The sequence below is a fragment of the Mizuhopecten yessoensis genome, unplaced genomic scaffold (genome assembly GCF_002113885.1).
Source record: "Mizuhopecten yessoensis strain PY_sf001 unplaced genomic scaffold, ASM211388v2 scaffold8139, whole genome shotgun sequence".
Taxonomy (NCBI): domain Eukaryota; kingdom Metazoa; phylum Mollusca; class Bivalvia; order Pectinida; family Pectinidae; genus Mizuhopecten; species Mizuhopecten yessoensis.
The window spans coordinates 50,055-74,161 of record NW_018407398.1 but is presented as its reverse complement, the minus strand read 5'-3'; the positions used below and the strand labels follow the sequence as shown (position 1 = coordinate 74,161).

Here is a 24,107-nt window from a genome sequence, read left to right as displayed (position 1 = left end):
GAAGTCGTTTGAAGTGTTTGACACATTTGACCCCTGTGACCTTGAAAGAAGGTCAAGGTAATTTTCATTCTCAAACTTTGTTGGGCTCCATCCAAGGAAGCCATCAGCCAAATATGAAGATTCTATACCTTTTAGTTCTTTAGAAGAAGTCGTTTGAAGTTTTTGACATATTTGACCCCTGTGACCTTGAAAACAGGTCAAGGTCATTTTCGTTCTCAAACTTTGTAGGGCTCCTACCAACGAAGCTTTCAGTCAAATATCATGACTCTAGGCCTGTCCGTTCTTCAGAAGAAGTTGTTTAAAGGAAAAGTTGACGGACGAGGACGGACGGACGACGGACGCCGCGCCACGGCATAAGCTCACTTGGCACTTCGTGCCAGGTGAGCTAAAAACGATGTCCCTGACCAAGTGGATAAGATGGTACTATGTCACTGACTGAGTGGGAAGGATGGTACTATGTCACTGACTTAGTGGATAGGATGGTACTATGACACTGACTGAGTGTATAGGATGGTACTGTGTCACTGACTGAGTGTATAGGATGGTACTATGTCACTGACTGAGTGGGTAGGATGGTACTGTGTCACTGACTGAGTGGATAGGATGGTACTATGTCACTGACTGAGTGGATAGGATGGTACTATGTCACTGACTGAGTGGATAGGATGGTACTATGTCACTGACTGAGTGGATAGGATGGTACTATGTCACTGACTGAGTGGATAGGATGGTACTATGTCACTGACTGAGTGGATAGGATGGTACTATGTCACTGACTGAGTGGATAGGATGGTACTATGTCACTGACTGAGTGGATAGGATGGTACTATGTCACTGACTGAGTGGATAGGATGGTACTATGTCACTGACTGAGTGGATAGGATGGTACTATGTCACTGACTGAGTGGATAGGATGGTACTATGTCACTGACTGAGTGGATAGGATGGTACTATGTCACTGACTGAGTGGATAGGATGGTACTATGTCACTGACTGAGTGGATAGGATGGTACTATGTCACTGACTGAGTGGATAGGATGGTACTATGTCACTGACTGAGTGGATAGGATGGTACTATGTCACTGACTGAGTGGATAGGATGGTACTATGTCACTGACTGAGTGGATAGGATGGTACTATGTCACTGACTGAGTGGATAGGATGGTACTATGTCACTGACTGAGTGGATAGGATGGTACTGTGTCACTGTTTGAGTGGATAGGATGGTACTATGTCACTGACTGAGTGGATATGATGGTACTATGTCACTGACTGAGTGGATAGGATGGTACTATGTCACTGACTGTGTGGATAGGATGGTACTATGTCACTGTTTGAGTGGATAGGATGGTACTATGTCACTGTTTGAGTGGATAGGATGGTACTGTGTCCTTGACTGAGTGGATAGGATGGTACTTGAACTAGTGGTGGCTGTATTGATGAGGCTTGTTGTACTAGGATCAACAACCCATTTTTTTTAGTTACTTTGTAAACTGACAATGTCATATTTTTTTTTTATTAATTACTACGGACCAATACACGTATTGCAGTTTGAAAAATGGTTTCATGCCCTCAGAAAGATTGGTCAAATGAGACAGTAGCACACACTGCTATTGAGGGCCTCATTATTAGAAAAGTCCCTTGGAGAGAACTCAAAGCTGTAGGTCCATGGCTCATAGCAATGTTGTAATCGAAATAAGAGCAGGTTGTTACAACGGACACTTCATACGAAACTTAAACAGGTTTTGCAATCCTGAAATGACATGATTTTGATATACATAATAATAAGGTGTTGTCACTTCATCTTAGATACAAGATACAGTGATATTGTCAGACTACCTCAGAGTTCTTATACTGTGTCGGCATGGTCAAGGACAATCTGCTGTGAATACACAGATAATAACCTACCTGTTTTGACTAAGGTCAAGTCTCTGTAGTAGAGGGAACCAGCAGAGCCCCAGTCCCTTAACACAGGTGAGACTGTTGTCCTCCAAACACAGACTTTGTAGTAGCACCTGGTTCTTTAGGTCTGGGAGCTGTAACAAACAGGTAACAATAATCCAAGTATGTACTTACTAAGGTAAGTACTTAACACAGAGATTGTAACAAAAACAACACTTACTAAGGTAGGTACTAAAATAGCAATTATTTACTTTATTTGCCATCAAGAGGAGGATTTTGTTAAAGGACTCTCATGGAGGTTGCTAGAAGATTTACCTGGAGGAGGTTGTAAGAGGACTTACATGGAGGAGGTTGTTAAAGGACTTACCTGGAATAGTTTGTTAGAGGGCTTACCTGAAGGAGGCTGTTTGGAAACTTAGTTGGAGTGGAAGAGTTTGCTAGAGGAACAACTGGAAAAGGTTGTTAGGGAACTTACCTGTAAGAGGTTGTTAGAGGATTTACCTAAAGGAGGTTGTTAGAAGATTTACCTAAAGGAGGTTGTTAGAGGACTTACCAGGAGGAGGTTGTTACAGGACTTACCTGGCGGAGGTTGTTAGAGGACTTACCAGGAGGAGGTTGTTACAGGACTTACATGGAAGAGGTTTTTTTAGACGACTTACCTGGATGAGATTGTTACAGGACTTACCTGAGGAGGTTGTTAGAGGATTTACCTAAAGGAAGGTGTTAGAGGACTTACCTGAGGAGGTTGTTACAGGACTTACCAGGAGGAGGTTGTTACAGGACTTACCTGGATGAGATTGTTACAGGACTTACCTGAGGGGTTGTTACAGGACTTACCTGAGGAGGTTGTTAGAGGATTTACCTAAAGGAGGTGGTTAGAAGATTTAACTAAAGGAGGTTGTTAGAGGACTTACCTGAGGAGGTTGTTACAGGACTTACCTGAGGAGGTTGTTAGAGGATTTACCTAAAGGAGGTTGTTAGAGGACTTACCAGGAGGAGGTTGTTACAGGACTTACCTGTAGGAGGTTGTTAGAGGATTTACCTAAAGGAGGTTGTTAGAGGACTTACCTGAGGAGGTTGTTACAGGACTTACCTAAGGAGGTTGTTACAGGAATTACCTCAGGAGGTTGTTGAAGGACTTACCTGTAAGAGGTTGTTAGAGGACTTACCAGGAGGAGGTTGTTACAGGACTTACCTGTAGGAGGTTGTTAGAGGATTTACCTAAAGGAGGTTGTTAGAGGACTTACCTGAGGAGGTTGTTACAGGACTTACCTAAGGAGGTTGTTACAGGAATTACCTCAGGAGGTTGTTGAAGGACTTACCTGTAAGAGGTTGTTAGAGGACTTACCAGGAGGAGGTTGTTACAGGACTTACCTGTAGGAGGTTGTTAGAGGATTTACCTAAAGGAGGTTGTTAGAGGACTTACCTGAGGAGGTTGTTACAGGACTTACCTAAGGAGGTTGTTACAGGAATTACCTCAGGAGGTTGTTGAAGGACTTACCTGTAAGAGGTTGTTAGAGGACTTACCAGGAGGAGAATGTTAGAGGACTTACCTGGATAAGATTGTTACAGGACTTATCTATGGAGGTTGTTACAGGACTTACCTGAGGAGGTTGTTAAGAGGAATTACCAGGAGGAGGTTGTTATAGGACTTACATGGAGGGGGTTGTTAGAGTACTTACCTGAGGAGGTTGTTATAGGACTTACCAGGAGGAGGTTGTTATAGGACTTACCAGGAGGAGGTTGTTACAGGACTTACCTGAGGAGGTTGTTAGAGGACTTACTAGGAGGAGGTTGTTACAGGACTTACCTGTAAGGGGTTGTTAGAGGACTTACCTGAGGAGGTTGTTACAGGACTTACCTGTATGAGGTTGTTAGAAGATTTACCTTAAGAAGGTTGTTAGAGGATTTACCTAAAGGAGGTTGTTACAGGACTTACCTGTAAGAGGTTGTTAGAGGACTTACCAGGAGGAGGTTGTTACAGGACTTACCTGTAGAAGGTTGTTAGAGGATTTACCTAAAGGAGGTTGTTAGAGGACTTACCTGAGGAGGTTGTTACAGGACTTACCTAAGGAGGTTGTTACAGGACTTACCTCAGGAGGTTGTTGAAGGACTTACCTGTAAGAGGTTGTTAGAGGACTTACCAGGAGGAGGTTGTTAGAGGACTTACCTGGACAAGATTGTTACAGGTCTTATCTGTGGAGGTTGTTACAGGACTTACCAGGAGGAGGTTGTTAAGAGGAATTACCAGGAGGAGGTTGTTACAGGACTTACCTGTAAGAGGTTGTTAGAAGATTTACCTAAAGGAGGTTGTTACAGGACTTACCTAAGGAGGTTGTTACAGGACTTACCTGTAAGAGGTGGTTAGAAGATTTACCTAAAGGAGGTTGTTAGAGGATTTAACAAAATGGAGGTTGTTACAGGACTTACCTGTATGAGGTTGTTAGAGGATTTACCTAAAGCAGGTTGTTACAGGACTTACCTGTAAGAGGTTGTTAGAGGATTTACCTAAAGGAGGTTGTTAGAGGACTTACCTGAGGAGGTTGTTACAGGACTTACCTGAGGAGGTTGTTAGAGGACTTACCTGAGGAGGTTGTTACAGGACTTACCTGAGGAGGTTGTTAGAGGACTTACCTGAGGAGGTTGTTACAGGACTTACCTGAGGAGGTTGTTAGAGGACTTACCTGAGGAGGTTGTTAGAGGACTTACCTGGAGGAGATTGTTAGAGGTCAGCTTGAGAACTTGTAGGAGACAGAGCCTGCTGATGTCCTGACAGTCCTGTAGATGGTTATGTGATAGGTCTAGGAACTGGATAGTGGGCGTGTCCCCCAGCCCTGTCGTACTGATCAGCTGGTTGTGTGACAGGTTGAGAGTATGTAGGCGCCGCAGTGAGTAAATACCCCCTGTTGTGCAAAAACAAATTACTGTTTTATTTCATGAAGGACAAATTAAACAACAGGCCAAAAGGGCCTTTGTAGGAACTTGAGTTGTAGTTTAGTTAAGTTACATTGTTGATACATCATGACAACAAAAGAAACATTCATTGTCATGTCACAAAACCAAAAAATTCCCCCCAACCTTTTTTGTCTTTGAGCCAATTTCCCCCCTACTTATTTTGTCTTTGAGCCAATTCCCCCCCCCCCTCAACCTTTTTTGTCTTTGAGTCAATTCCCCCCCACCCCAACCTATTTTGTCTTTGAGCCAATTCCCCGCCCCCTTTTTTTGGTCCCACCCCTCAAGCCCTAAAAATGAGTCAGGATTTCATATTCTTACACCATTTTATTGCCATCTAATAATTCCACTCAAATTTGAAAATTGATATATCATTAAAAAAGGAATTGATCTATATAAACTTAACTGTCGCCAGAATGGCAGACTTATACCCCTTCCTGGGCCAAGAACTGCAGGAATGGTTGTTAGACATTTTTAAATGAACGAGGCCACGTATAGCAAGGCAACCTGTAGTCCCTCATTGGTTATGACTTCTTTCTACACCTCTGTCAGGATAGAGGTCACAGTGACATACTTATTATACTTTGCACTCCACCAGCCATGACATACTTGGATACTAAATCTGGGTACTCTAGGTGTAACACTATCAAAGATATGGCCCAGAGATACTTTTCATTGATTAAGGACTAAGGACCCCCTTTTTGTACATGACAATCTGCCATCCCAAGATGTAAATTTGCATTCCAAATCCAGTTACTCCAGGTGAAAAAGTAAAGAAAATATGCCCCAGACAAAATTGTGTCAAACTTTTGTGACAGACAGACAGACAGAAAGATATCCTAGTGAGTCTGTTGTGAGACAGATCTAGCCATCGTAGGTTGTGTCCCCCCTCCCCGACTATTTATACATACCTGTCCTAGTGAGTCTGTTATGAGACAGATCTAAGTATCGTAGGCTGTGTCCCCCCTCCCCGACTATTTATACATACCTGTCCTAGTGAGTCTGTTATGAGACAGATCTAGCCATCGTAGGTTGTGTCCCCCCTCCCCGACTATTTATACATACCTGTCCTAGTGAGTCTGTTGTGAGACAGATCTAGCCATCGTAGGTTGTGTCCCCCCTCCCCGACTATTTATACATACCTGTCCTAGTGCGTCTGTTGTGAGACAGATCTAAGTATCGTAGGTTGTGTCCCCCCTCCCCGACTATTTATACATACCTGTCCTAGTGAGTCTGTTGTGAGACAGATCTAACCATCGTAGGTTGTGTCCCCCCTCCCCGACTATTTATACATACCTGTCCTAGTGAGTCTGTTGTGAGACAGATCTAGCCATCGTAGGTTGTGTCCCCCCTCCCCGACTATTTATACATACCTGTCCTAGTGCGTCTGTTGTGAGACAGATCTAGCCATCGTAGGTTGTGTCCCCCCTCCCCGACTATTTATACATACCTGTCCTAGTGAGTCTGTTGTGAGACAGATCTAGCCATCGTAGGTTGTGTCCCCCCTCCCCGACTATTTATACATACCTGTCCTAGTGCGTCTGTTGTGATACAGATCTAGCCATCGTAGGTTGTGTCCCCCCTCCCCGACTATTTATACATACCTGTCCTAGTGAGTCTGTTGTGAGACAGATCTAGCCATCGTAGGTTGTGTCCCCCCTCCCCGACTATTTATACATACCTGTCCTAGTGCGTCTGTTGTGAGACAGATCTAGCCATCGTAGGTTGTGTCCCCCCTCCCCGACTATTTATACATACCTGTCCTAGTGAGTCTGTTGTGAGACAGATCTAGCCATCGTAGGTTGTGTCCCCCCTCCCCGACTATTTATACATACCTGTCCTAGTGCGTCTGTTGTGAGACAGATCTAGCCATCGTAGGTTGTGTCCCCCCTCCCCGACTATTTATACATACCTGTCCTAGTGAGTCTGTTGTGAGACAGATCTAGCCATCGTAGGTTGTGTCCCCCCTCCCCGACTATTTATACATACCTGTCCTAGTGCGTCTGTTGTGAGACAGATCTAGCCATCGTAGGTTGTGTCCCCCCTCCCCGACTATTTATACATACCTGTCCTAGTGAGTCTGTTGTGAGACAGATCTAGCCATCGTAGGTTGTGTCCCCCCTCCCCGACTATTTATACATACCTGTCCTAGTGCGTCTGTTGTGAGACAGATCTAGCCATCGTAGGTTGTGTCCCCCCTCCCCGACTATTTATACATACCTGTCCTAGTGAGTCTGTTGTGAGACAGATCTAGCCATCGTAGGTTGTGTCCCCCCTCCCCGACTATTTATACATACCTGTCCTAGTGCGTCTGTTGTGAGACAGATCTAGCCATCGTAGGTTGTGTCCCCCCTCCCCGACTATTTATACATACCTGTCCTAGTGAGTCTGTTGTGAGACAGATCTAGCCATCGTAGGTTGTGTCCCCCCTCCCCGACTATTTATACATACCTGTCCTAGTGCGTCTGTTGTGAGACAGATCTAGCCATCGTAGGTTGTGTCCCCCCTCCCCGACTATTTATACATACCTGTCCTAGTGAGTCTGTTGTGAGACAGATCTAGCCATCGTAGGTTGTGTCCCCCCTCCCCGACTATTTATACATACCTGTCCTAGTGCGTCTGTTGTGAGACAGATCTAACTATCGTAGGTTGTGTCCCCCCTCCCCGACTATTTATACATACCTGTCCTAGTGAGTCTGTTGTGAGACAGATCTAGCCATCGTAGGTTGTGTCCCCCCTCCCCGACTATTTATACATACCTGTCCTAGTGCGTCTGTTGTGAGACAGATCTAACCATCGTAGGTTGTGTCCCCCCTCCCCGACTATTTATACATACCTGTCCTAGTGAGTCTGTTGTGAGACAGATCTAGCCATCGTAGGTTGTGTCCCCCCTCCCCGACTATTTATACATTCCTGTCCTAGTGAGTCTGTTGTGAGACAGATCTAACTATCGTAGGCTGTGTCCCCCCTCCAGACTATTTATACATACCTATCCTAGTGAGTCTGTTATGAGGCAGATCTAACTATCGTAGGCTGTGTCCCCCCTCCAGACTATTTAAACATACCTGTCCTAGTGAGTCTGTTGTGATACAGATCTAACTATCGTAGGTTGTGTCCCCCCTCCCCGACTATTTATACATACCTGTCCTAGTGAGTCTGTTATGAGACAGATCCAGCCAACGTAGGTTGCCACACCCATCCAGACCATGTAAAACACTTAGTTTGTTGTGAGACAGATTGACATAGGACAGATTGCCGAGGTCCTTCAGGTTGACATACTCTATAAAGTTGTGCTGCAAATCAAATATCACATAATTATCTAGTTTACATCAAGTTTGTATAAGTTTTCATGTTTGTTTGTTTTTTATGCTATTTCCATTTATTTAAACAAATATAAACATGTACATTACGATACGAAGCAACATGTGACATCAGCACTCAAAAAAAAAAGACATAAGTATGTTAAATAAAAAATGTGTATTTATATATGAACATATTAATTAAGTCACCCTACCTTAAATTTGATAAGCCACCCTACCTTGAAGTAAACAATTCATTCTACCTTATAGTGGACTAGTTACACTACAGTGAAGTGGACACGTTACCCTACAGTGAAGTGGACAAGTCACCCTACAGTGAAGTGGACAAGTTATACTACAGTGAAGTGGACAAGTTACCTTACAGTGAAGTGGACAAGTTACACTACAGTAAAGTGGACAAGTTACACTACAGTGAAGTGGACAAGTTACCCTACAGTGAAGTGGACACGTTACCCTACAGTGAAGTGGACAAGTTACCCTACAGTGAAGTGGAAAAGTTACACTACAGTGAAGTGTACAAGTTACCCTACAGTGAAGTGGACAAGTTACACTACAGTGAAGTGGAAAAGTTACACTACAGTGAAGTGTACAAGTTACCCTACAGTGAAGTGGACAAGTTTCACTACAGTGAAGTGGACAGTTATACTACAGTGAAGTGGACAAGTTATACTACAGTGAAGTGGACAAGTTACACTACAGTGAAGTGGACAAGTTCCCCTACAGTGAAGTGGACAAATTACCCTACAGAGAAGGGGACAAGTCACCCTACAGTGAAGTGAACAAGTTACACTACAGTGAAGTGGACATATTACCCTACAGTGAAGTGGACAAGGTACCCTACAGTAAAGTGGACAAGTCACCCCACAGTGAAGTGGACAAGTTACACTACATTGAAGTGTACAAGTTACCCTACAGTGAGGTGGACAGTTACCCAACAGTGAAGTGGACAAGTTACCCCACAGAGAAGTGGACAAGTTTCCCTACAGGGAAATGGACAAGTTACACTACAGTGAAATGGTCAAGTTACCCTACAGTGAAGTGGCCAAGTTACACTACCGTGAAGTGGACAAATTACCCTACAATGAAGTGGAAAAGTTACCCTACAGTGAAGTGTACAAGTTACACTACAGTGAAGTGAACAAGTTACACTACAGTGAAGTAGACAAGTTACCCTACAGTGAAGTGAGCAAGTTACCCTACAGTGAAGTGGCCAAATTACCCTCCAGTGAAGTGGACAAGTAACCCTACAGTAAAGTGGACAAGTCACCCCACAGTGAAGTGGACAAGTTACCCCACAGAGAAGTGGACAAGTTTCCCTACAGGGAAATGGACAAGTTACACTACAGTGAAATGGTCAAGTTACCCTACAGTGAAGTGGCCAAGTTACACTACCGTGAAGTGGACAAATTACCCTACACTGAAGTGGACAAGTTACCCTACAGGGAAGTGGAAAAGTTACACTACAGTGAAGTGTACAAGTTACCCTACAGTGAGGTGGACAAGTTACCCTACAGTGAGGTGGACAAGTTACCCTACAGTGATGTGGACAAGTTACACTACAGTGAAGAGGACAGGTTACACTACAGTGAAATGGACAAGTTTCCCTACAGTGAAGTGGACAAGTTTCCCTACAGTTAAGTGGACAAGTTACACTACAGTTAAGTGGACCGGTTACACTACAGTGAAATGGACAGTTACACTACCGTGAAGCGCACAAGTTACACTACAGTGAAGTGAACAAGTTACCCTACAGTGAAGTGGACAGTTATACTACAGTGAAGTTGACAAGTTACACTACAGTGAAGTCGACAAATTACCCTACAGTGAAGTAGACAAGTTACCCTACAGTGAAGTGAACAAGTCACCCTACAGTGAAGTGGACAAGTAACCCTACAGTAAAGTGGACAAGTCACCCTACAGTGAAGTGGACAGTTATACTACAGTGAAGTTGACAAGTTACACTACAGTGAAGTTGACAAATTACCCTACAGTTAAGTGGACAAGTTACACTACAGTAAAGTGGACAAATTACCCTACAGTTAATTTGACAAGTTACCCTACAGTGAAGTTGACAAATTACCCTACAGTTAAGTGGACAAATTACCATACAGTGAAGTGGACAAGTTACCTTACAGTGAAGTGGACAAATTACCCTACAATGAAGTGGAAAAGTTACCCTACAGTGAAGTGTACAAGTTACACTACAGTGAAGTGAACAAGTTACCCTACAGTGAAGTGGCCAAGTTACCCTACAGTGAAGTGGTCAAGTCCCCCTACAGTGAAGTGGACAAGTTCCCCTACAGTGAAGTGGACAAATTTCCCTACAGTGAAGTAGACAAGTCACCCTACAAAGAAGTGGACAAATTACCCTACAGAGAGGTGGACAAGTTACCCTACAGTGAAGTTGACAAATTACCCTACAGTTAAGTGGACAAATTACCATACAGTGAAGTGGACAAGTTACCTTACAGTGAAGTGGACAAATTACACTACAGTGAAGTGGACAAAGTACCCTACATTGAAGTTGACAAGTTACCCTACAGTGAAGTACAACAGTAACATTACAGTGAAGTGGACAAATTACACTACAGTGAAGTGGACAAGTTACTCTCCAGTGAAGTAGACAAGTCACCCTACAAAGAAGTGGACAAATTACCCTACAGTGAAGTGGAAAAGTTACACTACAGTGAAGTGGATAAGTTACCCTACAGTAAAGTGGACAGATTACCCTACAGTGAAGTGGACAGGTTACACTACAGTGAAGTGGACAAATGACCCTACAGTGAAGTGGACAAGTAACCCTACAGTGAAGTGGACAAGTCACCCTACAAAGAAGTGGACAAATTACCCTACAGAGAAGCGGACAAGTTACCCTACAGTGAAGTAGACAAGTTACCCTACAGTGAAGTACAACAGTAACATTACAGTGAAGTGGACAAATTACCCTACAGTGAGTTGGACAAGTTACCCTACAGTGAAATGGACAGTTATACTAGAGTGCACTGGACAAGTTACCCTACAGTGAAATGGACAGTTATACTACAGTGAAGTTGACAAGTTACACTACAGTGAAGTGCACAGTTATACTACAGTGAAGTGGCCAAGTTACCCTACAGTGAAGTGGACAAGTTACCCTACAGTAAAGTGGACAAGTCACCCTACAGTGAAGTGGACAAGTTACACTACAGTGAAGTGGACAAGTTACCCTACCTTGAAGTGAACAAATTGAAGCTGTTTACAGGACTGTAGACCATCCACTGCCACTAGGTTACAGTTTGTCATTGATAGGTACTTGAGGCCCCAGCACTGACCAAGAGTGGACACGTCACAGCCAGGCAAGTCCTGCAATTTGACTGTGGTCACCTATAACACAGAAAAATATCTGGTTGATATAAAAGTCAACTTTAAAAAACACCTGATACAGCCTCTATATATGTTTGACAAGATATGTTAGCTTTGGTATGGAATACACAAATTCATTGTTTCACAAACATTACTGTTATAAGACTCATCAAAATTTACCACTATAGAAACAGTTAATTCTTCCACAACAAGAAAGGTTAGATAACAAGGCAATTTATTTTTAGGACATTATGTTTGGGACAAAGTACCTGTCTGAGCGTGTCAACCTGAGCAGCTGAAGTGATGATGTACTTGTCGAGTGGTTCTAACTTCTTGGCAGAGGCTGGTCGTCTTGATGGCTTCTTAGTGGTGGCAGTCTTCAACTTCCACGGTTCATTGCTTACTTTACTGTCAGACATAATAACAGAATGATATTGCAACCAAACAAACACAGACAAAATACCATGGAAGGTCTATCTGTAACTTGAAATGACAAGAAAATTTGCACAATATTTCATATAATCTGGATCAAGTCCAATATATCTCCAAGAAAGAAAACAAAAAACAAGAGGCCTAGAGCGCATGTATCACTCACCTGGATCTTTATGCCCAGCAATGGTATAAATGGCTATGGGTTTGGGATCTCAACCATTTGAAAGTTATGACCCAATAATTAAGTGCCTAGGGGTGGTGCCAGACCCAAGGGTCAAATTTAATTTATCATGATTGTGTGGACTCTTAATGCCAAGCAATGGTATATATGGTTATGAGGTGGGGACCTCGATAATGTCAAAGTTATGGTTCAGGAATTAAGTCCCTAGGGGTGGGGCCAGACCCTAGGTTCAATTCTTATATTATGATCGTGTTTGCTTCTTGATGCTCAGGAATTATATAAACTGTTATAGAGTTGGGAACCTGATAATGTCAAAGTTAAAAATGCTTTTTGTCCCTACCCCTCAGATCTGGGGTCAGCCCTTAATTTGGTGTAATTTTAAATCCTTACCTCCTAAGAATGCTTCCTACCAACTATTGTTGAAAGCCATCACTTTATTCCAGAGAAGAAATCGCTTAAAGCAATATGGCCAAATATCCCCTTTTGGTCTTGCCCTTCCATTTCTACAATTTATTTTGAATCCCAACCACCTAAGGATGCAAGCAAATTTGGTTGATATCCTTTTCTCAGTTTCAGAGAAGTCGATTATATCAATATGGCTACATTACCCCTTTTTTGCCCAGCTTGCAGCCCCCAGTCGATCAGGCTCTACTTTTTTACAATTTTGAATCCCCACCACATAGAGATGCTTACATTCATTTTGTTTTTGAATTCCAAACAATGGTTCAGAAGGAGTTGTCTGAACAAAACTGTTTTCAGACGGCCGATCGACGCCACGGTATGGCATAGCTCACATTGGTCCTTTGAAACCATGGCAAATATACAATGTCAGAAATATCAGGCTTGATAATGTCATTTTACCTCCAAGGAATACAGGAGTTGATCCACTGCAGTCTCCGTACCTCAGCTCTGTCTGGCAGACCCAGCATCATGGCTCTCTGTTCACTTTTCCTGTGTAATATAAAACTGTATATATATACCATCATAATCTATCATCCGTGCAAGACCGTACTACCACCCGGGGAGGGACTTGAGTAAGCAGTATACCAGACAAGCTTGAACAAAAACTGATAATCATATGATAAAACATACACTTGACCAGACTGCAGCAGCCTCATCAAAATAAATATTAGGAATATGTCAAGCATCAAACTCCTTTTGAAAACTGGCAAAACTTTATCTTAAATATAAACTTTATCTTACAACAATTACGAAACAAGTTATTGCAACTTATATTAATCACTCTTGTTGGCCCGGATGTTAGCGCAGGGTTCTTAATTCAGCAATAAACTAGATTACATGGAGAGAACCACCGTGGTCGGGCAGGTGACCCCATACCTTTTCACATCCAATCGGGGAAATAAACCCTCACTGGCTGGTGAAAGGCAAGATATCATACAATAAGCAATTAGCAAATAAAAACACAGCAGCCTCATTAAATATACCCAGAATTTGCTAAGCATGGAATCTGAGTGAGAGAATTTAATAAATAGTACTCCAGCCAAGTTTGATCAAAATCCAATCATATCTTCATAAGATATATCGCAAAGCAATCAACCTATCAGAATCAATCAAATATCTTGAATTGAATTCAACTATCAGAATAACGATTTTCACAAAAAGGGGCATAACTCTACTGCTAATAGTGGTGACAGGTGAACAACTTCAGGTGGTAAACACTATATGTGGAAAGTTTCATTGGAATTGGACTTGAAATGTAAGAGAAGATCTTCATATAGGAGTTCACTAGTGGATGGACAGATGGAGAGACAGAGTAATCGATGCAGGGCCCTAATAATGTATGGACCATGTAATATAGAACCATTGGAGTTACCTTTTCTTCTCTTCCTGGTCTGTACCCTCGGTAAGTTGACTTATGTCACTGTGTTTACTTGATCGGCTACTTGTTCCTCCTTCCCGTCTACTACTTCGTGGAGTAGCTAGCTCAACACTCTGCTTTAAACTCACTTGTTTTTCTGTCTTTTCCTTTTCTATTATTTGTTGTTCCTCGTTCTGTTTTTGCTTTTCTGCCTCTTGCAGCTTTTTCTCTCTCTCCTCCTCCTGTTTGCTTACCTCTTGTAGCTTTCTCTCTTTCTCCTCTTTCTGTTTTCTCTCTATCTCAAGCTTTTCTGCTTCTTCCTTTTTCCTTTTTTCCTCTTTTTGCATTGCCTCTAGTAATTTTCTCTCTTTTTCTTTCTCCTCTTCAAGTTCTTTTTGTTCTTTCAATTTTCTGACTACCTCTTTCTTTCGTTCTTCTTCAGCTTCCAGGCGTTTTCTTTCTTCTTCCTTTTTCAGTTTTTCTTCTAGTTTTCTTTTTTCCTCTTCTTCCTTTTTCCTTCTTTTTTCTTCTAATTCTCTTTCTTTTTCTAACTTTTTCTGTTCCTCTTTTTTCCTCTTTTCTTCCTCTTTTTTTCGCCTCTTTTCCTCTTTCTCTCTTTCTTCCTCTTCCTTTTTTTGTTTCTTTTCTTCCTTTTCCCTTTCTTTTTCTTCCACTTTAAGCCTGAAATAGGTTAATATGTACAAATTCCAGATAAACAACCCAAAAAAAGAGTACCACAGGACGGAACAATATACACCTGTGTAATGCCAATCTGACATATTTAAATCCTTCTGATGCATTGTTGTTCGTAAATGAAGGTTAGAACTATTTCTAATAGTGTACTTGAGCAACTTTATCCTTTATGACCTATACAACTTTGATTTTCATAGGATTTGTCTCTTTTTGTATATATTTCAAACCATGAAAATAACATTGAAATTGCCCCTTTTTGTCAATAATCGATTCATCTTATTGCATGAAAACCAACAATATTCCAATTGTTTATTAATTACTGGCAGATTTTACATATTAGACAAAATATTAATATTGACCAAGTCTCATCAGAATACTGCCATATTTAAATAAGTTACTGAGTGGTAACTGTCGACCAATCAGATAGCAGCATGCTCATTAATTATGTGCATATTTTGCTCACCTTTAAGTCATTGTAATATCATAAATATTGACAAAGTTTCCTCAGAATCCTGTCACATTTGACAAAGTTATTGTGCAGAAACCGTCAACTAATCAGAGCATAGTGTTCTAATTAATTATGCACCGATTTTGCTCAACTTCGAACTATGCCTCAGTCTTTAGATAATGTACATGCAAGCGAAGTTTCATAAAATTTATTGATATCTAAGCAAGTTATCTTGTGGAGCCAATGTTTGAAAATTGACCAATCAGAGCACAGTACGCTAATTTATTCGGATTTTGCTCAAGTTTGAACTTAGCTTCAGTGTGGACAGATGGACAGACGCTCCCCATACCATAATATATTCATTACATAATGGATAGAATTACATTTAGCTTCATTAGTTTAATGATAAAGATAATATTTCAAATCTGATTTTTTTTATTGGACTGTTAGATATTTTTGTGTATTATTTGAGGGTGATACATTTCAAGTGATTGCTAACTTATGAAGTTTTACAGTGAAATACAATATTTTAAATATTGTTTAGAATCTCTAAGTGAAGAGTTTACCTTTTAATTTCTTCCTCTTCCTCCTTCACCTGCCTACGTTGTTGGATCATCTGTTCTGCCTCTTGTATTTTTCCCTCTTCCTGTTCCTTTTTCCTGACTTCAGCTTTCTCCTCTAGGATGTCTTTTATGGCTTTGTTTTCTTTCCTTACACTGAAATAAACAGTAATACAATACACACAATTGTATGTATAGAAGTTTCGCAACGAGTGATGGTTGATTATCAGGTTTGTCTAACTAGACTTAGTTAATCTGTATAAAGACACGAGGTTTACCGTGTGTCTTTTACGATTTGAAAATGAACTAACTCAAGTGAGATAAATGTGATAACTAATCATCACTTTCTCCAATAACATTCATATTTTATCTGAAGGAACATTTTTCCCATGGAAAATACATCATGTGTGTTTCTGATGCCACTAACCTGTAGCCCCTAAAGATACATTGTATTTTTGTGGCCTCCTGTTGCCCTATGTTATATGCCACTAACCTATAGCCCCTAAAGATACATTGTATTTCCGTGGCCTCCTGTTCCCCGATGTTATATGCCACTAACCTGTAGCCCCTAAAGATACATTGTATTTTTGTGGCCTCCTGTTCCCCTATGTTATATGCCATTAACCTGTAGCCCCTAAAGATACATTGTATTTCCTTGGCCTCCTGTTCCCCTATGTTATATGCCACTAACCTATAGCCCCTAAAGATACATTGTATTTTCGTGGCCTCCTGTTCCCCTATGTTATATGCCATTAACCTGTAGCCCCTAAAGATAAATTGTATTTCTGTGGCCTCCTGTTCCCCTATGTTATATGCCACTAACCTGTAGCCCCTAAAGATACATTGTATTTCCGTGGCCTCCTGTTCCCCTATGTTATATGCCACTAACCTGTAGCCCCTAAAGATACATTGTATTCATGTGGCCTCCTGTTCCCCTATGTTATATGCCTCTAACCTGTAACCCCTAAAGATACATTGTATTTCCGTGGCCTCCTGTTCCCCTATGTTATATGCCACTAACCTGTAGCCCCTAAAGATACATTGTATTTCCGTGGCCTCCTGTTCCCCTATGTTATATGCCACTAACCTGTAGCCCCTAAAGATACATTGTATTTCCGTGGCCTCCTGTTCCCCTATGTTATATGCCACTAACCTGTAGCCCCTAAAGATACATTGTATTTCCGTGGCCTCCTGTTCCCCTATGTTATATGCCACTAACCTGTAGCCCCTAAAGATACATTGTATTTCCGTGGCCTCCTGTTCCCCTATGTTATATGCCACTAACCTGTAGCCCCTAAAGATACATTGTATTTCCGTGGCCTCCTGTTCCCCTATGTTATATGCCACTAACCTGTAGCCCCTAAAGATACATTGTATTTCCGTGGCCTCCTGTTCCCCTATGTTATATGCCACTAACCTGTAGCCCCTAAAGATACATTGTATTTCCGTGGCCTCCTGTTCCCCTATGTTATATGCCACTAACCTGTAGCCCCTAAAGATACATTGTATTTTCATAGCCTCCTGTTCCCCTATGTTATATGCCACTAACCTGTAGCCCCTAAAGATACATTGTATTTCCTTGGCCTCCTGTTCCCCATGTTATATGCCACTAACCTGTAGCCCCTAAAGATACATTGTATTTTTGTGGCTGCCTGTTCCCTCCTCTGTTGCCTTTTTGTTTCCTCCTGTTTTCGTCCCTCCTCATAAGCTTTGTGTTCAGTCTCTATTTCTTCAGTTATCTTCTTCAGATTTTCCTTCAACCAACAGAAAAATTCACATGTAGATTATGAACAGAATGTTTTAAGTCTTTCAATAGTTATTGTACAAGTACTAAAACAGCAATTGTTTTCCACATGGAGATGATAATATTTGTGTTATATAAGTAAATGCCTTTTCAGTGTGTTCACAATCAGCATCATCTTGTTTTTTGGAGTTTGAATTTAGTTGTAGAGGAAATCTGAAGTGTGTTGTAGGGGAAGTCTGAAGTGTGTTGTAGGGGAAGTCTGAAGTGTGTTGTAGGGGAAGTCTGAAGTGTGTTGTAGGGGAAGTCTGAAGTGTGTTGTAGGGGAAGTCTGAAGTGTGTTGTAGGGGAAGTCTGAAGTGTGTTGTAGGGGAAGTCTGAAGTGTGTTGTAGGGGAAGTCTGAAGTGTGTTGTAGGGGAAGTCTGAAGTGTGTTGTAGGGGAAGTCTGAAGTGTGTTGTAGGGGAAGTCTGAAGTGTGTTGTAGGGGAAGTCTGAAGTGTGTTGTAGGGGAAGTCTGAAGTGTGTTGTAGGGGAAGTCTGAAGTGTGTTGTAGGGGAAGTCTGAAGTGTGTTGTAGGGGAAGTCTGAAGTGTGTTGTAGGGGAAGTCTGAAGTGTGTTGTAGGGGAAGTCTGAAGTGTGTTGTAGGGGAAGTCTGAAGTGTGTTGTAGGGGAAGTCTGAAGTGTGTTGTAGGGGAAGTCTGAAGTGTGTTGTAGGGGAAGTCTGAAGTGTGTTGTAGGGGAAGTCTGAAGTGTGTTGTAGGGGAAGTCTGAAGTGTGTTGTAGGGGAAGTCTGAAGTGTGTTGTAGGGGAAGTCTGAAGTGTGTTGTAGGGGAAGTCTGAAGTGTGTTGTAGGGGAAGTCTGAAGTGTGTTGTAGGGGAAGTCTGAAGTGTGTTGTAGGGGAAGTCTGAAGTGTGTTGTAGGGGAAGTCTGAAGTGTGTTGTAGGGGAAGTCTGAAGTGTGTTGTAGGGGAAGTCTGAAGTGTGTTGTAGGGGAAGTCTGAAGTGTGTTGTAGGGGAAGTCTGAAGTGTGTTGTAGGGGAAGTCTGAAGTGTGTTGTAGGGGAAGTCTGAAGTGTGTTGTAGGGGAAGTCTGAAGTGTGTTGTAGGGGAAGTCTGAAGTGTGTTGTAGGGGAAGTCTGAAGTGTGTTGTAGGGGAAGTCTGAAGTGTGTTGTAGGGGAGTTTGAATTTCCATTGCAATTACACAAACTTGAGCATTTCAATCATTGCTGAACTATTACTATTTTCCAAGATATTTTGGTTTCATCTTAAAGAACAGCTCCAAAGATGACATTTAAAAGTGTTATTTTTTCTCTAGGGTCTATATTCACACATTTTATTTATGCTTTTAATTCTGAGCATGTGTGATCTCCCCCATGAAAATTTCAAAAAGTTGTCAAGATTGTTACAGATAAATGAAGGATCAATAATGGTGAAACCTGCTTTGGGAAAAAACTTTTATTTCCAAGAAAAGTCTGGAGATAATTGATGGTTAGTGACACTATCTAGTACCTGGTGCTGTCGGTGTGCTGACTCTTGTAGTCCAAGACTTTCTCTCTCCTCTTTCTCCAGTATCTCCTGCTTCACCTACAACAGTGAGCACATATCTACAGGTAAGGTTCATTTTAGAAACATCACATTTTTGACTCAGTAGATTGTACTGTCCATCAATTAATTTTTCAGAATACGGTAGACTTCCCTTCTCATTTGTGGGATAAAACCATTATATGAACCTGTATAACATTTACAGAAAACACAAACAGGAATTGAAAACTTATTTTGCAAGCTTTCGCATATTCTGTTGTCAAGCAAAGAGTGTAAATGACCAGTGTTTCAACTCTTAACCGCTGGAGACAGCACACTAAGCCGTAGTGGGCCAAATCAGCAAAGTCATCTGTCAAAACTGACATTTGCAACTAAGGGGCGGAATGGGTAAACATGTCCCCCGTCCCCCTGCAGAATTAGAGTGACAGTGGCCTAAATAAAGGGATATTAAGTGAAATCCACATCAAAACAAGTGGCTATAACACAATAGAATTACATAGATTATATAGCAGGAAAATGGTGAATCAACATGATATTAACTGGAAATTGCCATTATACGACATGATGTTAAGTATTTTCTACAAAGGAAGCAAAGACACATATCCCTTATTATATCTATTTTGTGTTTGATTCTCTTGACAATTTATAATAACGAATTATTAAAAGATGACTTAACTACAGTTCCAGATCTGGTAGTGATCTTAGAGCTGGTAGTGCTGTGTACTTACCAGTCTTTCCTTCGCTAAAGTGGTGACCTCCCTCTCCAGTTGTTTACGTTTTTGTTGACGTTGTTCCTCCACTTCCCTATTTATTAAGTCCGCCTCTTTTCTCTCTCCTTCCAAAGCCTATAGCAATAACAAAAAGTCATTGAATGCCACATTTTAAAAGTGATGCTTGCTTATAAGGTAATGTCAATATTGATTATATAAAAGTGGAAAATAATATATGAAGCTGAGGCCCAAATAGGTTATGGTAAGGATTTATAAACCAATTCTTTGAAGGTAGAGCATACCATCTCATTAAAATAAGTTATTACCACTGTCATAATTATGAAATATGTGTTTATTTAAACAATGAATGTTTTAGCAAATGTTGTTATGGTCCTATAACACACATTGCTATTGATGACAAACTTAATAAAGCCTCGTGGTAGGGCTTTATTAAAGTTTGTCAGTAATAGAAACGTGTGTTATAGAACCATAACAATATTTGCTTAAACATTCATTAGTTATATTTACATTTTGATAGAGTAGTTATGATCTTATAACAGGTCTTTGAACAGCAGATTAAGTGTTGAAAACAATGAAATTGATGAAGTCACAAAAAAGACTGATTACATTACAATAGCAAATGTTATTATAGTCTCATAACAACATTTACTTTCTCAATGCATTGCAATGGAAGGATGCAAAGCAAAAGTTAATATATATTTTAACAAAAGTATTTCCTATAAATCACACCTTGCAATCCATCTTACAATTGTTTCAAAATTTGAGTATTAAAATCAAAACTTTATGAAAACAAACAAAATATACAGGGTTCAAAAGCAGTGCCAACAGTACACTTTACCTATGATGCTATCCAGGAGTTTTTAATACATAGCATCAAAATGAGGGATGATAACTATGAGAAGGGAAGTAACTCTAGGTCATAAAAACTTCTTTTTATAGCCTTATCACATATATAGAAGGAAAAACAAACCCTGTAGTGGAAGTGGACATCACGTTTAAAACAATGACAGCCTCTACCTTTATAACAATGACAGCCTCTACCTTTATAACAATGACAGCCTCTTCCTTAATTTTTGTAGAAATTTAACACCCAAACCTTTATCTGAAATTATTATGATAAAATAGGAGCTCATACAATTGGGTCAGATGTTAAATAACATCTTAAATGTAGCCTGTAAGACTCATTTTTATCACATAATGTACTGTGTTATCCAGTGAATATACTCATGTCATATTTGTTTGCGTATTAACCCATGTAATATGACCTATCAGTGATTGGTTGTAAGTTTCAATCGTTTCAATTGTGACGTCACGCCTAGGACAAGTACATGACGTCACAAGACTTACACACCGGAGTCAAAATGGCGGCTTTTTACATTTCAAGGTGGCATGAAAATTGTCGTTTTTACACGAATAAATGTCACAAATCTTGATTATGTGATAAAAAGGATCTTTCACTCGTTTTCATTTTATATGAAATACATGAGGTTCCATTTCATATGAGCCAGAGGCTCGCTTAATTGAAAATTGATAGACTCATTTCATAAATCTCATATGAAATGGAAACTGATGTAAGACCCTATATATATGAACGATTCACTGTATATAAGCTTCATTTACAGCTTTCAGCTTCTCCTCTCTGATCCTGTACTGTTTCTCCACATTATCTATCTGTTCCCTCATCTCTCGTTGAAAAGCCAGCTGTCTTTCATCAACGGGAACCAAAGCCAGTCCATCCCCACCACCTGAAGGAAATCAGCGTTACAGAGCCAGTCAGACATCAGTAGGTTCATACAAATGTAACATTCTAATACCAAATTAATATTCATTTGTGACACAAGAAATTCCAACTAATTCATTCTCTAGTGGTTGGCGGGGTGTGTCATTGTGCCAGCACACAGTCTTTGATAATATTAGTAAGTATAAACACCTTTCCTGAACATGATATTACCATTTCTAGTATTATCTTAATCCAATTTTTTTGTGTGCATTTTTTTCTGTCAAATAAAACTGTTCACTTTACTGAGTGTGGAATTATTAAGCTTTATATTAGGTTGTCCATCCGAAAGTAAGTATGAACCATCACTGACCTGGCCCCTGGTCCCCTGGATCCACACCTGCCAACACAATAGGCTCCAGATCAGCACCATCCTCATCCTCAGTGGCCTTTGATATCTCCTCCAAAATCTGATACATACCAAAACCATAACGTTACCAGTAGGTTCACATTCTCTGAACTTTATTACTAAAACGCTGGTGTACAGATTGATGTTTTATGCATTTAAAACCTTCTTTTAGTTTAAGATTGTCACTACTTCAAACTGCTGGATCCTATTAATACCGAAACAATACCTTTCTCCTAAGTTCCTCAGGGTCTTTGCCTTGTGCATTTGCTTCCTCCTTCAATAATTCCAAGTCTTCTACAGCTACAATGGACTTGGAGTCTAAACAATTAGAATGTTTCCACAATGTTTTGTTATCCGACTAAGATTTGATTGCAGTAGATATTGATTACTCTGACAACAAGCCATTGCTTTACAAGTATTCCAAATAACATGGTATCCGAATATCAATAACATGGTATCCCACTGTCAATAACATGGTATCCCACTATCAATAACATGGTATCCCACTATCAATGACATATTGTATTCCCCTTTCAATAACATGGTATCCCACCATCAATAACATGGTATCCGATTATAAATAACATATGGTATTCCACTATCAATAACATATGGCATTCCACTATCATTAACATGGTATCCAACTATCAATAACATGATATCCCACTAACAACAACATGATATCCCACTAACAACAACATGATATCCCATTAACAACAACATGATATCCCACTATCAATAACATATGGTATCCCACTATCAACAACATGATATCCCACTATCATTTACATATGGTATCCCAATATCATTAACATGGTTCATTAACATGGTATTCTACTTTCAATAACAAGGTATCCACTATCAATAGCATGGTATCCGATTATCAATAACATATATTATTCCACTATCAATAACATATTATTCCACTATCAATAACATGGTATTCCACTATCAATAACATGGTATTCCACTATCAATAACATGGTATTCCACTATCAATAACATGGTATTCCACTATCAATAACATGGTATCCCACTACATGGTATTCAACTATCAATAACATGGTATCCCACTATCAATAACATGGTTTCACACAAACAATAACACATGGTATCCCACTATCAATACCATGGTATCCCAATATCAATAACATGGTATCCCACTATCAATAACATGGTATCCCAGTATCAATACAAAACTGCCACACTCACCTGGTATTCATCTCACACTTGTTACCTTAAAAATGGACATTTTGTTGAACAAACTGTATAGCTCTTCATTCAAGAATGCAACTTGCTCAATAATTTGACCAGATGTGACCTTGAGAGTGTGTCAAGGTTAATCAAATGAACCAACTTGATAGATATTCATCTGAGCATACCATTTGTCAAATATCACCACCCTTTCCATTTTGGTTATTCAAAAAAGTTGTTTAAAGTTTTTAACATATTTGACCCCTGTGACCTTAAATATGATTCAATGGCATTCTTTTGAACTAACTTTACATACCTTTTATCCAGCATGCTACTGGCTAAATATCATCATCCTAGCCATATTTTTATTGAGGAGGAGTCGTTTCAGTTTTTGACATATTTAACCCCAGTGACATTGGATATGGGTGAAGGTCATTTATTTGAACAAACTTGGTAGCCTTTCATCCCAGTATGCTTCTGGATTAATAGCATCACCCTTGGCCTATTGGTTATTTAAAAGAAGTTGATGCTGGACAGATGGGCGACGGACAGATGACGGATGGACAGAGGATGTCGCACCATGACCATTTCGGGCCAGGTGAGCTAAAATGGTATCCCACTATCATAATCATGGTATCCCACTATTATAACCATGGTATCCCACTATAGTAACCATGGTATCCCTCTATCATAACCATGGTATCCCACTATCATAACCATGGTATCCCACTATCGCAACCATGGTATCCCACTATCATGACCATGGTATCCCACTATCATGACCATGATATCCCACTATCATAACCATGGTATCCCACTATCATAACCATGGTATCCCACTATCATGACCATGGTATCCCACTATCATAACCATGGGTTCCCACTATCATAACCATGGTATCCCACTATCATAACCATGGTATCCCACTATCATAACCATGGTATCCCACTATCATAACCATGGTATCCCACTATCATAACCATGGTATCCCACTATCATAACCATGGTATCCCACTATCATAACCATGGTATCCCTCTATGATAACCATGGTATCCCACTATCATAACCATGGTATCCCTCTATCATAACCATGGTATCCCTCTATCATAACCATGGTATCC

General features: G+C 40.5%; 1 protein-coding gene across 3 annotated transcripts in view; it reads right to left on the bottom strand.

The window, feature by feature from the left end:
• Nucleotides 1-24,107, bottom strand: part of LOC110455129 (leucine-rich repeat and IQ domain-containing protein 1-like) — a 40,684-nt gene that overhangs the window by 12,375 nt on the left and 4,202 nt on the right. Inside the window, exons 4-17 of one of the 3 annotated variants that reach the window (XM_021505078.1) lie at nucleotides 22,017-22,108; nucleotides 21,755-21,851; nucleotides 21,285-21,409; nucleotides 19,662-19,778; nucleotides 18,901-18,975; nucleotides 17,264-17,403; nucleotides 15,656-15,805; nucleotides 13,964-14,629; nucleotides 12,991-13,095; nucleotides 11,786-11,924; nucleotides 11,385-11,537; nucleotides 7,997-8,147; nucleotides 4,612-4,805; nucleotides 1,909-2,036 (exon numbers count right to left, since the gene is read on the bottom strand). In XM_021505078.1, coding sequence (XP_021360753.1) covers nucleotides 1,909-2,036; nucleotides 4,612-4,805; nucleotides 7,997-8,147; nucleotides 11,385-11,537; nucleotides 11,786-11,924; nucleotides 12,991-13,095; nucleotides 13,964-14,629; nucleotides 15,656-15,805; nucleotides 17,264-17,403; nucleotides 18,901-18,975; nucleotides 19,662-19,778; nucleotides 21,285-21,409; nucleotides 21,755-21,851; nucleotides 22,017-22,108 — 2,332 coding nt within the window. The remainder of the gene's footprint in view (nucleotides 1-1,908; nucleotides 2,037-4,611; nucleotides 4,806-7,996; nucleotides 8,148-11,384; nucleotides 11,538-11,785; nucleotides 11,925-12,990; nucleotides 13,096-13,963; nucleotides 14,630-15,655; nucleotides 15,806-17,263; nucleotides 17,404-18,900; nucleotides 18,976-19,661; nucleotides 19,779-21,284; nucleotides 21,410-21,754; nucleotides 21,852-22,016; nucleotides 22,109-24,107) is intronic. The other 2 variants (XM_021505080.1, XM_021505079.1) reach the window with 2 other exon arrangements.